This window comes from Bufo gargarizans, unplaced genomic scaffold (genome assembly GCF_014858855.1).
Source record: "Bufo gargarizans isolate SCDJY-AF-19 unplaced genomic scaffold, ASM1485885v1 fragScaff_scaffold_685_pilon:::fragment_2:::debris, whole genome shotgun sequence".
In the NCBI taxonomy this organism is placed as follows: domain Eukaryota; kingdom Metazoa; phylum Chordata; class Amphibia; order Anura; family Bufonidae; genus Bufo; species Bufo gargarizans.
The window spans coordinates 111,716-131,424 of record NW_025334163.1 but is presented as its reverse complement, the minus strand read 5'-3'; the positions used below and the strand labels follow the sequence as shown (position 1 = coordinate 131,424).

General features: G+C 44.5%; 1 protein-coding gene across 1 annotated transcript in view; it reads right to left on the bottom strand.

Annotated features, from left to right (window-relative positions):
• Positions 1-19,709, bottom strand: part of EGFLAM (EGF like, fibronectin type III and laminin G domains) — a 120,967-nt gene that overhangs the window by 33,913 nt on the left and 67,345 nt on the right. Inside the window, exons 8-9 of the mRNA XM_044273441.1 lie at positions 5,845-5,960; positions 2,341-2,770 (exon numbers count right to left, since the gene is read on the bottom strand). Of these exons, the coding sequence (XP_044129376.1) occupies positions 2,341-2,770; positions 5,845-5,960 (546 nt within the window). The remainder of the gene's footprint in view (positions 1-2,340; positions 2,771-5,844; positions 5,961-19,709) is intronic.

Sequence of the window (19,709 nt, the reverse complement as noted above, 5' to 3'; positions counted from 1 at the left end):
ACTGCATTCAACCCTAAAACTAGACACAACTTTGTGTGACATGAAGCTGAAAGGTCATATATGGATGCACAGGGAAGTCATAGTTTAGGACCCCCTCTATGAACCAGGATGGAGGGGGTCTGCTCTGGCAAACATATCCTATCCATGCATTTCCTAGTTGATACCTGGTTGATCGCCAATTCAGTGCTCAAACAATACCACCACGCAGTTCTCAAAAAATACCAACATATAGTGTTTAAATAATATCACCATATAGCTCTCAAATAATACCTCTATATAGTACTCAAGAAATACCAACATACAGTGCACAATAATACCAACATAGAGTACTCAAATAAAGCCACTATACAGTGTTTAAATACCACTATGTAATGCTGAAATAGAACAACCAAGCAGTGCTTTAAAAATATGGCCATGCAATGCTCAAATAATACACCCATACAGTGCTTGAATATTGTCATACAGTACTAAAATAATACTCTATGTAGTGTTTAAATAATATCACCATATAGTGCTCAAATAATATCTCTGTATGGTACTCAAGTAATACCACTATACAGTGTTCAAATAATACCAACATAGAGTACTCAAATAAAGCGACTATAGAGTGTTTTAATACTACTATGTAATGCTGAAATAGAACAACCAAGCAGTGCTTTAGAAATATGGCCATGCAATGCTCAAATAATACACCCATACAGTGCTTTAATATTGTCATATAGTGCTCAAATAAAACCACCATACAGTGCTTAAATAATACTTTATATAGTGTTTAAATAATATCACTATATAGTGCTCAAATAATATCTCTATATGGTGCTCAAGTAATACCACTATACAGTGTTCAAATAATACCAACATAGAGTACTCAAATAATGCCACTACACTGTGCTTAAAGGGGATGTCCAACCATTTATATTGATGACCTATCGTCAGAATAGGTCATCAATATCAGATCAGCGCCGCCGGGGTCCGACACCCGGCACCCCCCACCGATCAGCTGCACCTCGGAAGTGCAGTGTAATGTCGAGTACTCGCTCCTTTCAAGCGAATGGAGTAAGTACTTGTATTTACACTACGCCACCGCTCCACAGGAGATGACATGTATTGTAATGACCAGGAAGCAACGCTCGCATGGGGCCCCCTCATCAAACAGCTAATCGGGGGGTGCTGGACCCTCGCCAATCAGATATTGATGGCCTATCCTGAGAATAGGACAACCCCTAAATAAATGGTAGGACAGGCCCTTTACATACCACCACTTATTACTAAAAGAGCACAACCAAACAGTGATTAAATAATACTGCCATACAGTGCTCAAATAATACCAACTTATAGTGCTCAAATACAGCCATTGTACAGTGCTCAAATATTGCCATACAGTCCTCAAATAATACTTCTATACAGTGCTCAGACAATACCAATGGGGATGAGCGAATTTCATATTTTGAAATTCATTTTTTACTGAATTGCGTTATGGATTCCGTTACCACGGACCATAACGCGATTCCATAACGGAATGCCTGTAATTCCGTGATAATAGAAGTCTATGGGCTGCATAACGGAGAGGACTCCCCTGCATAATGGAAACCGGACGGATCCGTTATGCAGGACATAGACTTCTATTATGACTCTAAAGGCATTCCGTCATTAAAATTGCGTTATGGTCCGTGGTAACGGAATCCATAACGCAATTTAGTAAATACCACAACACGAACCGAAAACGAATTTCAATATATGAATATATTCGCTCATCCCTAAATACCAACATAAAGTGCTCAAATACAACCACCATAGAGCAGGCACATACATCTCCATACATAGGGTAAACTAATAACAGCGACACACACTGTCTAAATAGTACCGCTATATAATCAATATTAAGATCCTGGCCCTCTCAAGCATCCTTTTCAGGCCAGCCTGGAGTTTATCTCCTCTCCAGTGTCAGACAAGTGACATAATGGACATGTTAATATCCAACTTTGTTCTAATATCTCATCAAAACCACTCCTCTCATATGGCAGCCATGTGCCATCAGCTAATCCATTCCCTGCACCCCCCACTCCCGGAAAACAGACTTCGTCAGGGTAAGCCTCCTCTGGCCATTCTGGCTCATGAAAGTGAGTCCCGAGCAGTGGACCCCCGATCATCTTATAGACAGAGCTTGTCTTCATGAGATAACCCCCTTTAACTGTGTAATATTCATCTCAGATCCCAGAAGACACCGCTCTCTGGTAACAATAGAGAAGCAGAATTCCGAATTTAGCTTTATACACAATCAGGGAAGAAAGCACACTGCAACTCGACATCAGTATAATAAAGTAGAGTAAAGAATCGTACCGTGTTCACATGTCTCTCCTGCTTTCCCGAGGTTACAGTGGCATTGTGATCCCCCGCGGTCATAATCATTAAGGCAGAAGCTATCGGCTGGGCAGACGGTTTCCTCACACGTCAAGTCAAAAAGTCTAGGAGGAGAAACCATGGTATTCTTTCGCACAGGCCTGGTGGTGGTGGTCCTGGTTGTGGTGGTGAATCTGGTTGTGGCTCTGGTTGTGGTGGTGGCTCTGGTTCTAGTGGCACTAGCGGTGGTGGTGGCTCTAGTTGTGGTTGTGGTGGCCGTAGTTGAAGAACTTGTTGTGGGTATGGTCATAGAACTGGAAGCTGCGGTGGTTGTTCTCAAAGGGATTATCTTTGTGTAGGTCCCTGGAGTCATCTTGGTTTCTGTCCCAAATTTCTTGTTACCACCTCTGGTACGAGTAAGGGGTTTGACCTTCAGAGACAAAAAAGCAAAGGAGAACAGTAGAAACAAAACCAGAAGTCAAGGATCATTAAATATTATACCCAACGTGCCTGTTTATTAGGACATTTAGAGTTTCGAAATAATCTGTCTTGTATCTAGGATCAAATGTTTGGCAAAAGTACTCTGTTTGGAGAATGAGTGGCAACTGCCTGTGGATTATAGAGACTGTTTCTAACCCTCTTGGCATAGTCAACAGGATTAAAAGCTTGAGTATAAGCACATACCTGTACACAGTCCCATAACTCATGCTAGTAGATTGAGGGTCAAGTGTCTGGCAAAAGTACTACGTATGAGATGTTTAGAGACGGACTGGCATCTGCTTTTGCAGTATAGAGACAGTCCTGCTGCCTTCATGTCTTTCTGACTCTCTGAGCACTTAACATAGTCGGCAGGATTCAAAGCTTAAGGATGCGCGCTTACACAGTCCTATAAGTTTCTGACCGTTTGAACACCTAGCGTGGTTGATAGGATTAAAGGCTTGAGGATGAGCGCTTACATTGTCCCATAGGTTTCTGGCCCTCTGAAAACTTGGCGTAGTCGGCAGGATTCAGAGCCCGAGGATCAGTGCTTACATGGTCCCAGACGTTTCTGACCCTCAGAACATTTAACATAGTCAGCAGGATTTAAAGCTTAAAGATGCGCCCTTACATAGTCCTATAAGTTCCTGTCCCTCTGAACACTTGGCGTAGTCAACAGGATTCAGTGACTAAGGATCAGCACTTACACAGTCCCATACGTTTGAACACCTGGCGTAGTTGATAAGATTAAAAGCTTGAGAATAAGCACCTACATAAGTTTCTGTCCCTCTAAACACTTGGCGTAGTCGGCAGGATTCAAAGCCCGAGGATCAGTGCTTACATGGTCCCAGACTTTTTTGACCCTCTGAACACTTGGCGTAGTCGGCAGGATTCAAAGCCCGAGGATCAGTGCTTACATGGTCCCAGATGTTTCTGTCCCTCTGAACACTTGGCGTAGTCGGCAGGATTCAAAGCCCGAGGATCAGTGCTTACATGGTCCCAGATGTTTCTGACCCTCTGAACACTTGGCATATCCAGCAGGATTCAAATCCTGAGGATGAGCGCTTACACAGTCCCATAGGTTTCTGACATCCTCAAGACTGCACAGTATTGATTTAGTTCCCCTCTGGGCAATAGGAAACCAACACAGAGAGAACAGAGCGGAGACGGAAAACTTGGGGAGCCCTGGTGATTTGTACTGTTACCTTATTTTACAGCTCATAAAGATTTTCTCCCGCACACAGTACCTTTACTCAATCTCTTTACCTCCTTGAACATCACACTGGAGGCGTCGGTCACTTCCTATCCCGCTATCTCTTATATGTCAACTCAGACCGCAAATCAGTTCAAGACTTTGCTTCAATACACACTCGCCTCGCAGACGCTCTCGGTAAAGGTTAAAGGTATTGAACTGAAGTCTTCCATTTCTACAGTACATACATCTTATGTTAACCCCCCCACCCCATTATCCAACATTACCTGCACATACAAGTCTATGAGTTGTTCTCTCTCATATATGAATAATTTTCTGTATTGAGAAAGGTGGGCAACAACGGCATGCCTAGAGTCTTATGGGTCCCAGTGCAAATTTTGCCTTGCACCCCCAACAAACACATTATGCGCCTCTTGGACTATCTCTTTCCCGAATAAAAATTTTCAGAAGTAGGATCAACCCTATTAAACCAGGCATACTGCCTGGTAGGGATGACGATTAAAATGAAACCTGTCTTGTGAAAATCTGTGAAAATCCCCAGAAAAAGAGTTTTATTCTTTATGTAAATGAGAGCTTCAGTGCACTAAAGGGTGGGGCCAGAACTCTAAAGCTGAGGTGCACTGAGGGGCTAGATCCCACCCTTGGTGCACTTAAACCCACATTTGCATACCAGATTTTATTTTATTTTTTGGAACGGTTCATCCGATTTTCACAAGACAGGTATCATTTTAATCAGCAGGATTAACCCTGCCAGGCAGTTCATCTGGCTTGATAGAGTTAATCCTGATTCACCAGTGACAGGTGCTCTTTTAAAGGAGTTTTCCAGGATTAGGCCTCATGCACACGACCGTTGTTGTGTTCCGTTGCGCAAAATAGGGGTTCCGTTGCTCCGTGATCCGTTTCCGTTTTTGTTTCCGTGTGTCTTCCTTTATTTTTGGAGGATCACCAGACATGAAGCAAAGTAAAAAAAAGTCTAAGTCAAGTTTGCCATGCAAATGATAGGAAAAAAACGGACACGGACGCACGGACGCGGATGACAATCTTGTGTGCTTCCCAGTTTTTTTCACGGTCCTATTGACTTGAATGGGTCCGCAAACCGTTTTCCGTGAAAAAAAATAGGACAAGTTATATTTTTTGGACGGACTGGAACCACGGATCACGGACGCGGATGACAAACGGTGCATTAGCCGAGTTTTCAACGGACCCATTGAAAGTCAAAGGGTCCGCAGAAAATCACGAAAAAACTGAACAACGGACACGGAATGAAACAACGGTCGTGTGCATGAGGCCTTAGAAAAACAAAAACAGCACCACACAGGTCCATAGGTTGTATGCGGTATTCAGTGCAGTTCCATTCATTTCAATGGAGCCGTGCTGCAATACAAGACACAGCCCATGGACAGGAGGGGTGCTGTTTTTGAAAAAAAAAAGCAGCCATGTTTTTTAATCTTGAGCAACTCCTTAAATTCAGAACTGCAACCTGACCTCATAATAAACCCCAGACTCAACCCCAAAGTGAATTCAGACCCTACACCTCCATGGACTTTGATGTACCTGACCTCCGATTTAGTAGTACCCAAGGGTGTACCAATATGGGATGGATAGTAGTGGTCGCCATCTGGTGAATAGGGGTCCAGGAGCTTCATGTTACCCCTCTGCCTGCATCACATGCTGAACTATCAGGGCTCCAAACTTCTTGCTGCTAGGTGGACAAACCCTTTAAGTGAGTGCGGACAGGCTAAGCTTTTGTTCCTCTGGTCACATTGTAACAATATATAAATGATAAACATAATAACACTACGCCACGGACTTACATCATCTATATAGATATCGTAGTCAGAGTCATCAATGTTGTACCCATCATCGTCGCTGGTTTTAGGGTCTGTCACGTATCCGTCCACATATCCTCCAGATCCCAGCTCATCGCTCCCTGCAATAAAAGACTCAGGACGTAAAGGATGTAAAAGGACCACACTGACCTCCATCGTATACTGCCATATAACACGACACGAAATGGACCCACCCATTCATTTTAATTAAACTTGAAGGGGTTCTCCTTTTTGTTAAAAAGGTCTCCTGAAGATCAGCTTAGCATAATCTCTGTGGGGAAACTACATGTTCAACCTCCCTGCAGCGCCTCCAGAGGAGAAATGAAGTATTACACAGTTCTCAATGAAATCAATGGGTTGCCTGTATGAAGGAGGAAAAGGCTTTTGCTTGGCTTATTATCATAGAGATGGAGATTTACTATGAGCAGAATTTTTAATTGCCAGAATTTGTGTCAAATGTATTAAATATTTGATGAATTTGCTGTATCTTTTGTCAAGAGATATTACTCCCTTTTTTGTTTCGCCCCCTTTTTTTGATAAACTATTTAGAAATACACATTTAGTTATACTGCCATATACAGTACCTACTCACCTAGCTAATCATGTACACTTTTTAAAAGGCTGAGGGCAGCGTAAAATCACAAAAGGCAGAAAAATGATATACCTGTAAGCCAAAATTTGCAACACATGACTCTGTGAAACTGGCATACAGGGCTTGAGAAATTTCCTCAAAGAACTAAATGATAAAATTCTGGCTATCTGCAGCCACCACTAGGGGGAGCTCTCTGCATATAAATTTATACAGCCACCACTAGGGAGAGCTCACTGCATATAGATTTATACAGCCACCACTAGGGGGAGCTCTCTGCATATAAATGTATACAGCCACCACTAGGGAGAGCTCACTGCATATAGATTTATACAGCCACCACTAGGGGGAGCTCACTACACATGGAATTTTACAGCCACCACTAGGGGGAGCTCATTTCATATAGATTTATACAGCCACCACTAGAAGGAGCTCACTACATATAGATTTATACAGCCAGCACTAGGGAGAGCTCACTGCATATAGATGTATACAGCCACCACTAGGGGGGTCTCACTACTAATAGATTTATACAGCCACGACTAGGGGGAGCTCACTACATATAGATATATACAGCCACCACTAGGGAGAGATCACTGCATATAGATATATACAGCCACCACTAGAGGGAGCTCACTGCATAGTGATTTATACAGCCACCACTAGAGGGAGCTCACTGCATAGTGATTTATACAGCCACCACTAGAGGGAGCTCATTGCATATAGATTTATACAGCCACCACTAGAGGAAGCTTACTGTATATGAATATATACAGCCACCACTAGAGGGAGCTTACTGTATATGGATGTATACAGCCACCACTAGAGGGAGCTCACTATGTATGGATTTATAGAGCAACCAATAGGGGAAGCTCACTTCCGATGGATTTATACAGCTACTACTAGAGGGAACTCACTGTATGTGGATGTATACAGCCCCCACTAGGGGGAGCTCACTACCGACGAATTTATACAGCCACCACTAGGGAGAGCTCACTACTAGAGATGAGCGAATTTCCGCTTATGAAATTCGTTAAAACTTCATTTGGTGGTAAAAGGTGAATTGCGTTATTGATTCCTTTACCACAGACCATAACGCAATGTTATGACGGAATGCATAACGGAATGCCTTTAGTGGCATTCCGTTATTCATTTCGTCATAATAGAAGTCTATGGGCTGCAAAACCGATCCGTCCCGTTTCCATTATGCAGGGGAGTCCTCTTAAAGTTATGCAGCCCATAGACTTCTATTATGAGGGAATGAATAACGGAATGCCTCTAGTCTAAAGGCATTCCGTTATGCATTCCGTCATAACATTGCGTTATAGTCTGTGGTAACGGAATCCATAACGCAATTCACCTTTTACCACCAAACGAAGCGTGAATGAATTTCAAAATATTAAATTTATTCATCTCTAGTCACTACCAATGAATTTGTACAGCCACCACTAGAGGGAGCTCACTACACATAGATTTATACAGCCACTACTAGAGGGAGCTCACTACACATAGATTTATACAGCCACTACTAGAGTAAACTCACTGTATATAGATTTATACAGCGAGCACTTCAGGGAGCTCACTACAGATGGATTTATACAGCTACTACTAGAGTGAACTCACTGTATATAGATTTATACAGCGGGCACTTGGGGGAGCTCACTACAGATGGATTTATGCATTTATGCAGCTACACTAGGGGGAGTTAGCTGTATAATGATTTCTACAGCCACCACTAGGGGGAGCTCACTACACATAGATTTATACAGCCACCACTAGGGGGAGCTCACTACACATAGATTTCTACAGCCACCACTAGGGGGAGCTCACTACACATAGATTTATACAGCCACCACTAGGGGGAGCTCACTACACATAGATTTATACAGCCACTACTAGAGTGAACTCACTGTATATAGATTTATACAGCGGGCACTTGTGGGAGCTCACTACAGATGGATTTTTTGCATTTATGCAGCTACACTAGGGGGAGTTAGCTGTATAAGGATTTCTACAGCCACCACTGGGGGGAGGGGGGCTCACTACATATGGTTTTATACAGGCGCCACAATGGGGAGCTTACTGTATATGTATTTATAAAGCCACCACCAGAGGGCGCTCACTGCATATGGAGTTACAGCTTGTATTCAACTCAATGGGAGCTGTAAAATCTTTGTAAAGTGAGCTCCCCCTAGTGGCATCTGCATGGAAATGCAGGGAAAATCCAGACCCTATGGCTATCAATGCAGTACATATGCAGCCGTCACCTGTGCCTATTGTACATGCACAAGCTCAGTGGCAGCTCAGCACAGAGAGACATTTCAGATTTTTTTTCCCAATCAATACAATGAGCATTGGAAGTGAATTCAATTACGCCATCTACAATGGGCACTGTGCTCGACAAGGACATAACGATCGCTTCAAAAGGCTGATCGATGCGGACATTGCTCCCCTCCCCCGTTATATGTATTTCCTGCTTTTTATAACCTTTTCATACAGTTGTGATGGATGGAGAGGCAGAAGCCGCCCTCAATGGTGTCTAAGACGCCTCCCGCGTCATTCCCCTGTACAGGAATTAATGGCAGATCGGCGGTGATTACACGGACGTAGTAAACTGCGCAGCAGGAAAATCAAACACAAAGTCCAGAGCCGATCACTGCTATTGAGGTTGCAGTCATGAACCGCGTTGCGGTAGTTTTACACCGCAGGATGTGCCATTCGGTGGTAATCTCCTGGTGCTGAAAGTTGCAAGGCGACTAGATTCTGGAAGAAAACAATCCAGTAGACCAGAAGCTTTTAGGTTGGGCACCACATAGAGTCACAGGACCAAGAAGCACTGGTGGAGGAGGAACACACGAATATAGCTGGAGACCTGGGATTGTGCCCCTGGTGCCCGTTTGGAGACCACAGCCTAGACCCTGGTCAGATGGCGACATTGTACCCTTGTGTAACAGTCTGTATTGTGGATGTACCATCCGGCCCACCCACCATCCTGGACTTACTTTACAGCAGTAGAATACTGGCAGAATTGGGTCTGGTTTGGGTTTACATCGGTAGCTTGTAATGTGGCCACCAGGCATTGAGTGACCTGACAAACGTTCTGGGCACAACAGTCAGTTGCAAGTTCTCAAAATTCATCTCAACTGTGTGTTTTCTATAATTTACAGTAGAAACAGCAAACACTTTAAAACAGGCTTAAATACCAGGGTATCAGGCATTGCAGTAGTCATGGGGATCTGACAAATAAGGAGGTCCACTATCCTGCCAGACATAAGGTGCAGTTAGTGATGACTGTGGGCAGATGGAAAGGGTCCAGGGGTGTTTAATTATCCCTGCAGTATACCACGTGTTGGTTATACCACCATAGTGACATTCACTTGTGTGCCTTATGTATTTACTGTGACATCACTGTGTTTATTATCCCTGTACTGTGACATCACTGTGTTTATTATCCCTGTACTGTGACATCACTGTGTTTATTATCCTGTACTGTGACATCACTGTGTTTATGATCTCAGTACTGTGACATCACTGTGTTTATTTTCCCTGTACTGTGACATCACTGTGTTTATCATCCCTGTACTGTGACATCACTGTGTTTATTATCCCTGTACTGTGACATCACTGTGTTTATTATCCCTGTACTGTGACATCACTGTGTTTATTATCTCTGTACTGTGACATCACTGTGTTTATTATCTCTGTACTGTGACATCACTGTGTTTATTATACCTGTACTGTGACATCACTGTGTTTATTATCCTTGTACTGTGACATCACTGTGTTTATTATCCCTGTACTGTGACATCACTGTGTTTTTTATCCTGTACTGTGACATCACTGTGTTTATTATCCCTGTACTGTGACATCACTATGTTTATTATCCCTTTACTGTGACATCACTGTGTTTATTATCCCTGTACTGTGACATCACTGTGTTTATTATCCCTGTACTGTGACATCACTGTGTTTATTATCCCTGTGCTGTGACATCACTGTGTTTATTATATCTTTACTGTGACATCACTGTGTTTATTATCCTGCACTGTGACATCACTGTGTTTATTATCCCTGTACTGTGACATCACTGTGTTTATTATATCTTTACTGTGACATCACTGTGTTTATTATCCTGCACTGTGACATCACTGTGTTTATTATCCCTGTACTGTGACATCACTGTGTTTATTATCTCTGTACTGTGACATCACTGTGTTTATTATCCCTGTACTGTGACATCACTGTGTTTATTATCCCTGCACTGTGACATCACTGTGTTTATTATCTCTGTACTGTGACATCACCGTGTTTCTAATACCTGTATTGTGACATCACTGTGTTTATTATCTCTGTACTGTGACATCACTGTGTTTATTATCCCTGTACTGTGACATCACTGTGTTTATTATCCCTGTACTGTGACATCGCTGTGTTTATTATCCCTGTACAGTGACATTACTGTATTTATTATCCCTGTACTGTGACATCACTGTGTTTATTATCCCTGTACTGTGACATCACTGTGTTTATTATCCCTGTACTGTGCCATCACTGTGTTTATTATCTCTGTACTGTGACATCACTGTGTTTATTATCCCTGTACTGTGACATCACTGTGTTTATTATCCCTGTACTGTGACATCACTGTGTTTATTATCCCTGTGCTGTGATATCACTGTGTTTATTATCTCTGTACCGTGACATCACTGTGTTTATTATCCCTGTACTGTGACATCACAGTGTTTATTATCCCTGTACTGTGACATCACTGTGTTTATTATATCTTTACTGTGACATCACTGTGTTTATTATCCTGCACTGTGACATCACTGTGTTTATTATCTCTGTACTGTGACATCACTGTGTTTATTATCTCTGTACTGTGACATCACTGTGTTTATTATCCCTGTACTGTGACATCACTGTGTTTATTATCCCTGTGCTGTGATATCACTGTGTTTATTATCTCTGTACTGTGACATCACTGTGTTTATTATCCCTGTACTGTGACATCACTGTGTTTATTATCCCTGTACTGTGACATCACTGTGTTTATTATCCCTGTACTGTGACATCACTGTGTTTATTATCTCTGTACTGTGACATCACTGTGTTTATTATCCCTGTACTGTGACATCACTGTGTTTATTATCCCTGTACTGTGACATCACTGTGTTTATTATCCCTGTGCTGTGATATCACTGTGTTTATTATCTCTGTACTGTGACATCACTGTGTTTATTATCCCTGTACTGTGACATCACTGTGTTTATTATCCCTGTACTGTGACATCACTGTGTTTATTATCCCTGTATTGTGACATCACTGTGTTTATTATCTCTGTACTGTGACATCACTGTGTTTATTATCTCTGTACTGTGACATCACTGTGTTTCTAATACCTGCACTGTGACATCACTGTGTTTATTATCCCTGTACTGTGACATCACTGTGTTTATTATCCCTGTACTGTGACATCACCGTGTTTCTAATACCTGTATTGTGACATCACTGTGTTTATTATCTCTGTACTGTGACATCACTGTGTTTATTATCTCTGTACTGTGACATCACTGTGTTTCTAATACCTGTATTGTGACATCACTGTGTTTATTATCTCTGTACTGTGACATCACTGTGTTTATTATCCCTGTACTGTGACATCACTGTGTTTCTAATACCTGTATTGTGACATCGCTGTAACTGGTTGCAAAAATGAAATTATCCTTCGATTGTAGAAAAGCTGTATAACTAGCTGACTAAGATGAAACCAGAGTTGTAAAATTTACAGAAAAAGTTTTGAAATACTTTGGAGCAAAATGTTTTTTTTCACTGCTTTTGCAGAGTCTAGAATAACAAGTCTCGCGGGGGAGATTTACTTGTCCCCAAACACAGAAATGTCTATGACTATTTCTCTTGAAATGAGAATCAGCCTCAGGGGGGAGCAGACAGTACATGGCGGGGTCTCCTGGGACCCCATTTTTAATAAACATCCCCCTTCCTCCTTGTTAGACCCATCACAGCCTTCAGCAAATCGATGTGAAGTTTTGTATGATTTAATTCGCAGGCAATCAGAGGCCGTGCTGGTCGCTGCAGCCACTTCCAGGCGTGTAAATAGGACATTCTGGTGGATTTTACTGAGGCTGTGGAATAATGAGACACATCTGGAGACAAGGACGCCACCACCGCCTTCCTTCTATTCTTCTCGTAAAGAGAAATTGTACAAATATGTCTTATTTATTGATGTCTTCAGCAGTTTTATTAGCGGCCTAGATTTACCGGATAGATCTCATTGCTATTTGTATGTTGTGCATGTTACACCTGCGCCTGTGAAGAAACACCCACAAGACAGTCCACATGCAACTTACAAATAGTCGTGGCAATTCCTAAAACATCTTGTGAATGTGACATCCATTCCCAATCCTATTTGCAATAGAACAACAGGTGGATCCACTGAGCCACTAAGGAATGAACATCCACATGACAGCCCATAGGCACTAGAGCCAGCACTACAAACTACATCCAAGTGACAGCCCAGAGGCGCTAGAGCCAGCACTACAAACTACATCCAAGTGACAGCCCAGAGGCGCTAGAGCCAGCACTACAAACTACCTCCACATGACAGCCCATAGGCACTAGAGCCAGCACTACAAACTACATCCAAGTGACAGCCCAGAGGCGCTAGAGCCAGCACTACAAACTACCTCCACATGACAGCCCAGAGGCGCTAGAGCCAGCACTACAAACTACCTCCACATGACAGCCCAGAGGCGCTAGAGCCAGCACTACAAACTACCTCCACATGACAGCCCAGAGGCGCTAGAGCTAGCACTACAAACTACATCCAAGTGACAGCCCAGAGGCGCTAGAGCCAGCACTACAAACTACATCCACATGACAGCCCAGAGGCACTAGAGGTAGCACTGCAAACTACATCCACATGAAAGCCCAGAGGCGCTAGACCCAGCACTACAAACTAAATCCACATGACAGACCATAGACACTAGAGCTAGCACTACAAACTACATCCACATGACAGCCTAGAGGCGCTAGAGCTAGCACTACAAACTACATCCACATTAAAGCCCATAGGCGCTAGAGGCATCACTACAAACTACATCCACATGACAGCCTATAGGCACCTGAGCTAGCACTACAAACTACATCCAAGTGACAGCCCAGAGGCGCTAGAGCTAGCACTACAAACTACATCCACGTGACAGCCCAGAGGCGCTAGAGCTAGCACAACAAACAACGTCCACATGACAGCCCATAGGCACTAGAGCTAGCACTACAAACTACATCCACATGACAGCCCAGAGGCACTAGAGCCAGCACGACAAACTACATCCACATGACAGCCCAGAGGCACTAGAGCTAGCACTACAAACTACATCCACGTGACAGCCCAGAGGCGCTAGAGCTAGCACTACAAACAACGTCCACATGACAGCCCATAGGCACTAGAGCCATCACTACAAGCTACATCCACATGACAGCCCATAGGCACTAGAGCTAGGACTACAAACTACATCCACTTGACAGCCCATAGGCACTAGAGCCAGCACGACAAACTACATCCACATGACAGCCCATAGGCACTAGAGCCATCACTACAAGCTACATCCACATGACAGCCCATAGGCACTAGAGCTAGCACTACAAACTACATCCACATGACAGCCCAAAGGCACTAGAGCCAGCACTACAAACTACATTTACATGACAGCCCATAGGTACTAGAGCTAGCACTACAAACTACATTCACATGACAGCCCATAGGCACTAGAGCTAGGACTACAAACTACATCCACTTGACAGCCCATAGGCACTAGAGCCAGCACGACAAACTACATCCACATGACAGCCCATAGGCACTAGAGCCATCACTACAAGCTACATCCACATGACAGCCCATAGGCACTAGAGCTAGGACTACAAACTACATCCACTTGACAGCCCATAGGCACTAGAGCCAGCACGACAAACTACATCCACATGACAGCCCATAGGCACTAGAGCCATCACTACAAGCTACATCCACATGACAGCCCATAGGCACTAGAGCTAGCACTACAAACTACATCCACATGACAGCCCAAAGGCACTAGAGCCAGCACTACAAACTCCATTTACATGACAGCCCATAGGTACTAGAGCTAGCACTACAAACTACATTCACATGACAGCCCATAGGCACTAGAGCTAGGACTATAAACTACATCTACATGATAGCCCATAGGCACTAGAGCTAGAACTACAAACTACATCCACATGACAGCCCATAGGCACTAGAGCTAGCACTACAAACTGCATCCACATGACAGCCCGTAGGCGCTAGACCCAGCACTACAAACTACATCCACTTGACAGCCCATAGGCACTAGAACCAGCACGACAAACTACATCCACATGACAGCCCATAGGCACTAGAGCCAGCACAACAAACTACATCCACATGACAGCCCATAGGCACTAGAGCTAGGACTACAAACTACATCCACATGATAGCCCATAGGCACTAGAGCTAGCACTACAAACTGCATCCACATGACAGCCCATAGGCGCTAGACCCAGCACTACAAACTACATCCACTTGACAGCCCATAGGCACTAGAGCCAGCACGACAAACTACATCCACATGACAGCCCATAGGCACTAGAGCCAGCACAACAAACTACATCCACATGACAGCCCATAGGCACTAGAGCTAGGACTACAAACTACATCCACATGACAGCCCAGAGGCGCTAGAGCTAGGACTACAAACTACATCCACATGACAGCCCAGAGGCGCTAGAGCTAGGACCACAAACTACATCCACATGACAGCCCATAGGCACTAGGGCTAGCACAACAAACTACATCCACATGACAGCCCATAGGCACTAGAGCTAGGACTACAAACTACATCCACATGACAGCCCAGAGGCGCTAGAGCTATCACTACAAACTACATCCACATGACAGCCCATAGGCACTAGAGCTAGGACTACAAACTACATCCACATGACAGCCCATAGGCACTAGAGCTAGCACTACAAACTACATCCACATGACAGACCATAGGCACTAGAGCCAGCACGACAAACTACATCCAAATGACATCCCATAGGCACTAGAGCCAGCACTACAAACAACATCCACATGACAGCCCATAGGCACTAGAGCCAGCACTACAAACTACATCCACATGACAGTCCATAGGCACTAGAGCTAGGACTACAAACTACATCCACATGACAGTCCATAGGCACTAGAGCTAGGACTACAAACTACATCCACATGACAGTCCATAGGCACTAGAGCTAGGACTACAAACTACATCCACATGACAGTCCATAGGCACTAGAGCTAGGACTACAAACTACATCCACATGACAGTCCATAGGCACTAGAGCTAGGACTACAAACTACATCCACATGACAGTCCATAGGCACTAGAGCTAGGACTACAAACTACATCCACATGACAGTCCATAAGCACTAGAGCTAGCACTACAAACTACATCCACATGACAGCCCATAGGCACTAGAGCTAGGACTACAAACTACATCCACATGACAGCCCATAGGCATTAGAGCTAACACTACAAACAACATCCACATGACAGCCCATAGGCACTAGAGATAGCACTACAAACTACATCCACATGACAGCCCATAGGCACTAGAGCTAGCACTACAAACTACATCCACATGACAGCCCATAGGCATTAGAGCTAGGACTACAAACTACATCCACATGACAGCCCATAGGCGCTAGACCCAGCACTACAAACTACATCCACATGACAGCCCATAGGCACTAGAGCTAGAACTACAAACTACATCCACATGACAGCCCATAGGCACTAGAGCTAGGACTACAAACTACATCCACATGACAGCCCATAGGCACTAGAGCTAGAACTACAAACTACATCCGCATGATACCCCATAGGCACTAGAGCTAGCACTACAAACTACATCCACATGACATCCCATAGGCACTAGAGCCAGCACTACAAACAACATCCACATGACAGCCCATAGGCACTAGAGCCAGCACTACAAACTACATCCACATGACAGTCCATAGGCACTAGAGCTAGGACTACAAACTACATCCACATGACAGCCCATAGGCACTAGAGCTAGGACTACAAACTACATCCACATGACAGTCCATAGGCACTAGAGCTAGGACTACAAACTACATCCACATGACAGTCCATAGGCACTAGAGCAAGGACTACAAACTACATCCACATGACAGTCCATAGGCACTAGAGCTAGGACTACAAACTACATCCACATGACAGTCCATAAGCACTAGAGCTAGGACTACAAACAACATCCACATGACAGCCCATAGGCACTAGAGCTAGGACTACAAACTACATCCACATGACAGCCCATAGGCACTAGAGCTAGGACTACAAACTACATCCACATGACAGCCCATAGGCACTAGAGCTAGCACTACAAACTACATCCACATGACAGCCCATAGGCACTAGAGCTAGGACTACAAACTACATCCACATGACAGCCCATAGGCACTAGAGCTAGAACTACAAACTACATCCACATGACAGCCCATAGGCACTAGAGCTAGAACTACAAACTACATCCACATGACAGCCCATAGGCACTAGAGCTAGGACTACAAACTACATCCACTTGACAGCCCATAGGCACTAGAGCCAGCACGACAAACTACATCCACATGACAGCCCATAGGCACTAGAGCCATCACTACAAGCTACATCCACATGACAGCCCATAGGCACTAGAGCTAGGACTACAAACTACATCCACTTGACAGCCCATAGGCACTAGAGCCAGCACGACAAACTACATCCACATGACAGCCCATAGGCACTAGAGCCAGCACTACAAGCTACATCCACATGACAGCCCATAGGCACTAGAGCTAGCACTACAAACTACATCCACATGACAGCCCAAAGGCACTAGAGCCAGCACTACAAACTACATTTACATGACAGCCCATAGGTACTAGAGCTAGCACTACAAACTACATTCACATGACAGCCCATAGGCACTAGAGCTAGGACTACAAACTACATCCACTTGACAGCCCATAGGCACTAGAGCCAGCACGACAAACTACATCCACATGACAGCCCATAGGCACTAGAGCCATCACTACAAGCTACATCCACATGACAGCCCATAGGCACTAGAGCTAGGACTACAAACTACATCCACTTGACAGCCCATAGGCACTAGAGCCAGCACGACAAACTACATCCACATGACAGCCCATAGGCACTAGAGCCATCACTACAAGCTACATCCACATGACAGCCCATAGGCACTAGAGCTAGCACTACAAACTACATCCACATGACAGCCCAAAGGCACTAGAGCCAGCACTACAAACTACATTTACATGACAGCCCATAGGTACTAGAGCTAGCACTACAAACTACATTCACATGACAGCCCATAGGCACTAGAGCTAGGACTATAAACTACATCTACATGATAGCCCATAGGCACTAGAGCTAGAACTACAAACTACATCCACATGACAGCCCATAGGCACTAGAGCTAGCACTACAAACTGCATCCACATGACAGCCCATAGGCGCTAGACCCAGCACTACAAACTACATCCACTTGACAGCCCATAGGCACTAGAACCAGCACGACAAACTACATCCACATGACAGCCCATAGGCACTAGAGCCAGCACAACAAACTACATCCACATGACAGCCCATAGGCACTAGAGCTAGGACTACAAACTACATCCACATGATAGCCCATAGGCACTAGAGCTAGCACTACAAACTGCATCCACATGACAGCCCATAGGCGCTAGACCCAGCACTACAAACTACATCCACTTGACAGCCCATAGGCACTAGAGCCAGCACGACAAACTACATCCACATGACAGCCCATAGGCACTAGAGCCAGCACAACAAACTACATCCACATGACAGCCCATAGGCACTAGAGCTAGGACTACAAACTACATCCACATGACAGCCCAGAGGCGCTAGAGCTAGGACTACAAACTACATCCACATGACAGCCCAGAGGCGCTAGAGCTAGGACTACAAACTACATCCACATGACAGCCCATAGGCACTAGGGCTAGCACAACAAACTACATCCACATGACAGCCCATAGGCACTAGAGCTAGGACTACAAACTACATCCACATGACAGCCCAGAGGCGCTAGAGCTATCACTACAAACTACATCCACATGACAGCCCATAGGCACTAGAGCTAGGGCTACAAACTACATCCACATGACAGCCCATAGGCACTAGAGCTAGCACTACAAACTACATCCACATGACAGACCATAGGCACTAGAGCCAGCACTACAAACTACATCCACATGACAGCCCATAGGCACTAGAGCCAGCACGACAAACTACATCCACATGACAGCCCATAGGCACTAGAGCCAGCACTACAAACAACATCCACATGACAGCCCATAGGCACTAGAGCCAGCACTACAAACTACATCCACATGACAGTCCATAGGCACTAGAGCTAGGACTACAAACTACATCCACATGACAGCCCATAGGCACTAGAGCTAGGACTACAAACTACATCCACATGACAGTCCATAGGCACTAGAGCTAGGACTACAAACTACATCCACATGACAGTCCATAGGCACTAGAGCTAGGACTACAAACTACATCCACATGACAGTCCATAGGCACTAGAGCTAGGACTACAAACTACATCCACATGACAGTCCATAAGCACTAGAGCTAGCACTACAAACTACATCCACATGACAGCCCATAGGCACTAGAGCTAGGACTACAAACTACATCCACATGACAGCCCATAGGCATTAGAGCTAACACTACAAACAACATCCACATGACAGCCCATAGGCACTAGAGATAGCACTACAAACTACATCCACATGACAGCCCATAGGCACTAGAGCTAGCACTACAAACTACATCCACATGACAGCCCATAGGCATTAGAGCTAGGACTACAAACTACATCCACATGACAGCCCATAGGTGCTAGACCCAGCACTACAAACTACATCCACATGACAGCCCATAGGCACTAGAGCTAGAACTACAAACTACATCCGCATGATGCCCCATAGGCACTAGAGCTAGCACTACAAACTACATCCACATGACAGTCCATAGGCACTAGAGCTAGAACTACAAACTACATCCGCATGATACCCCATAGGCACTAGAGCTAGCACTACAAACTACATCCACATGACAGTCCATAGGCACT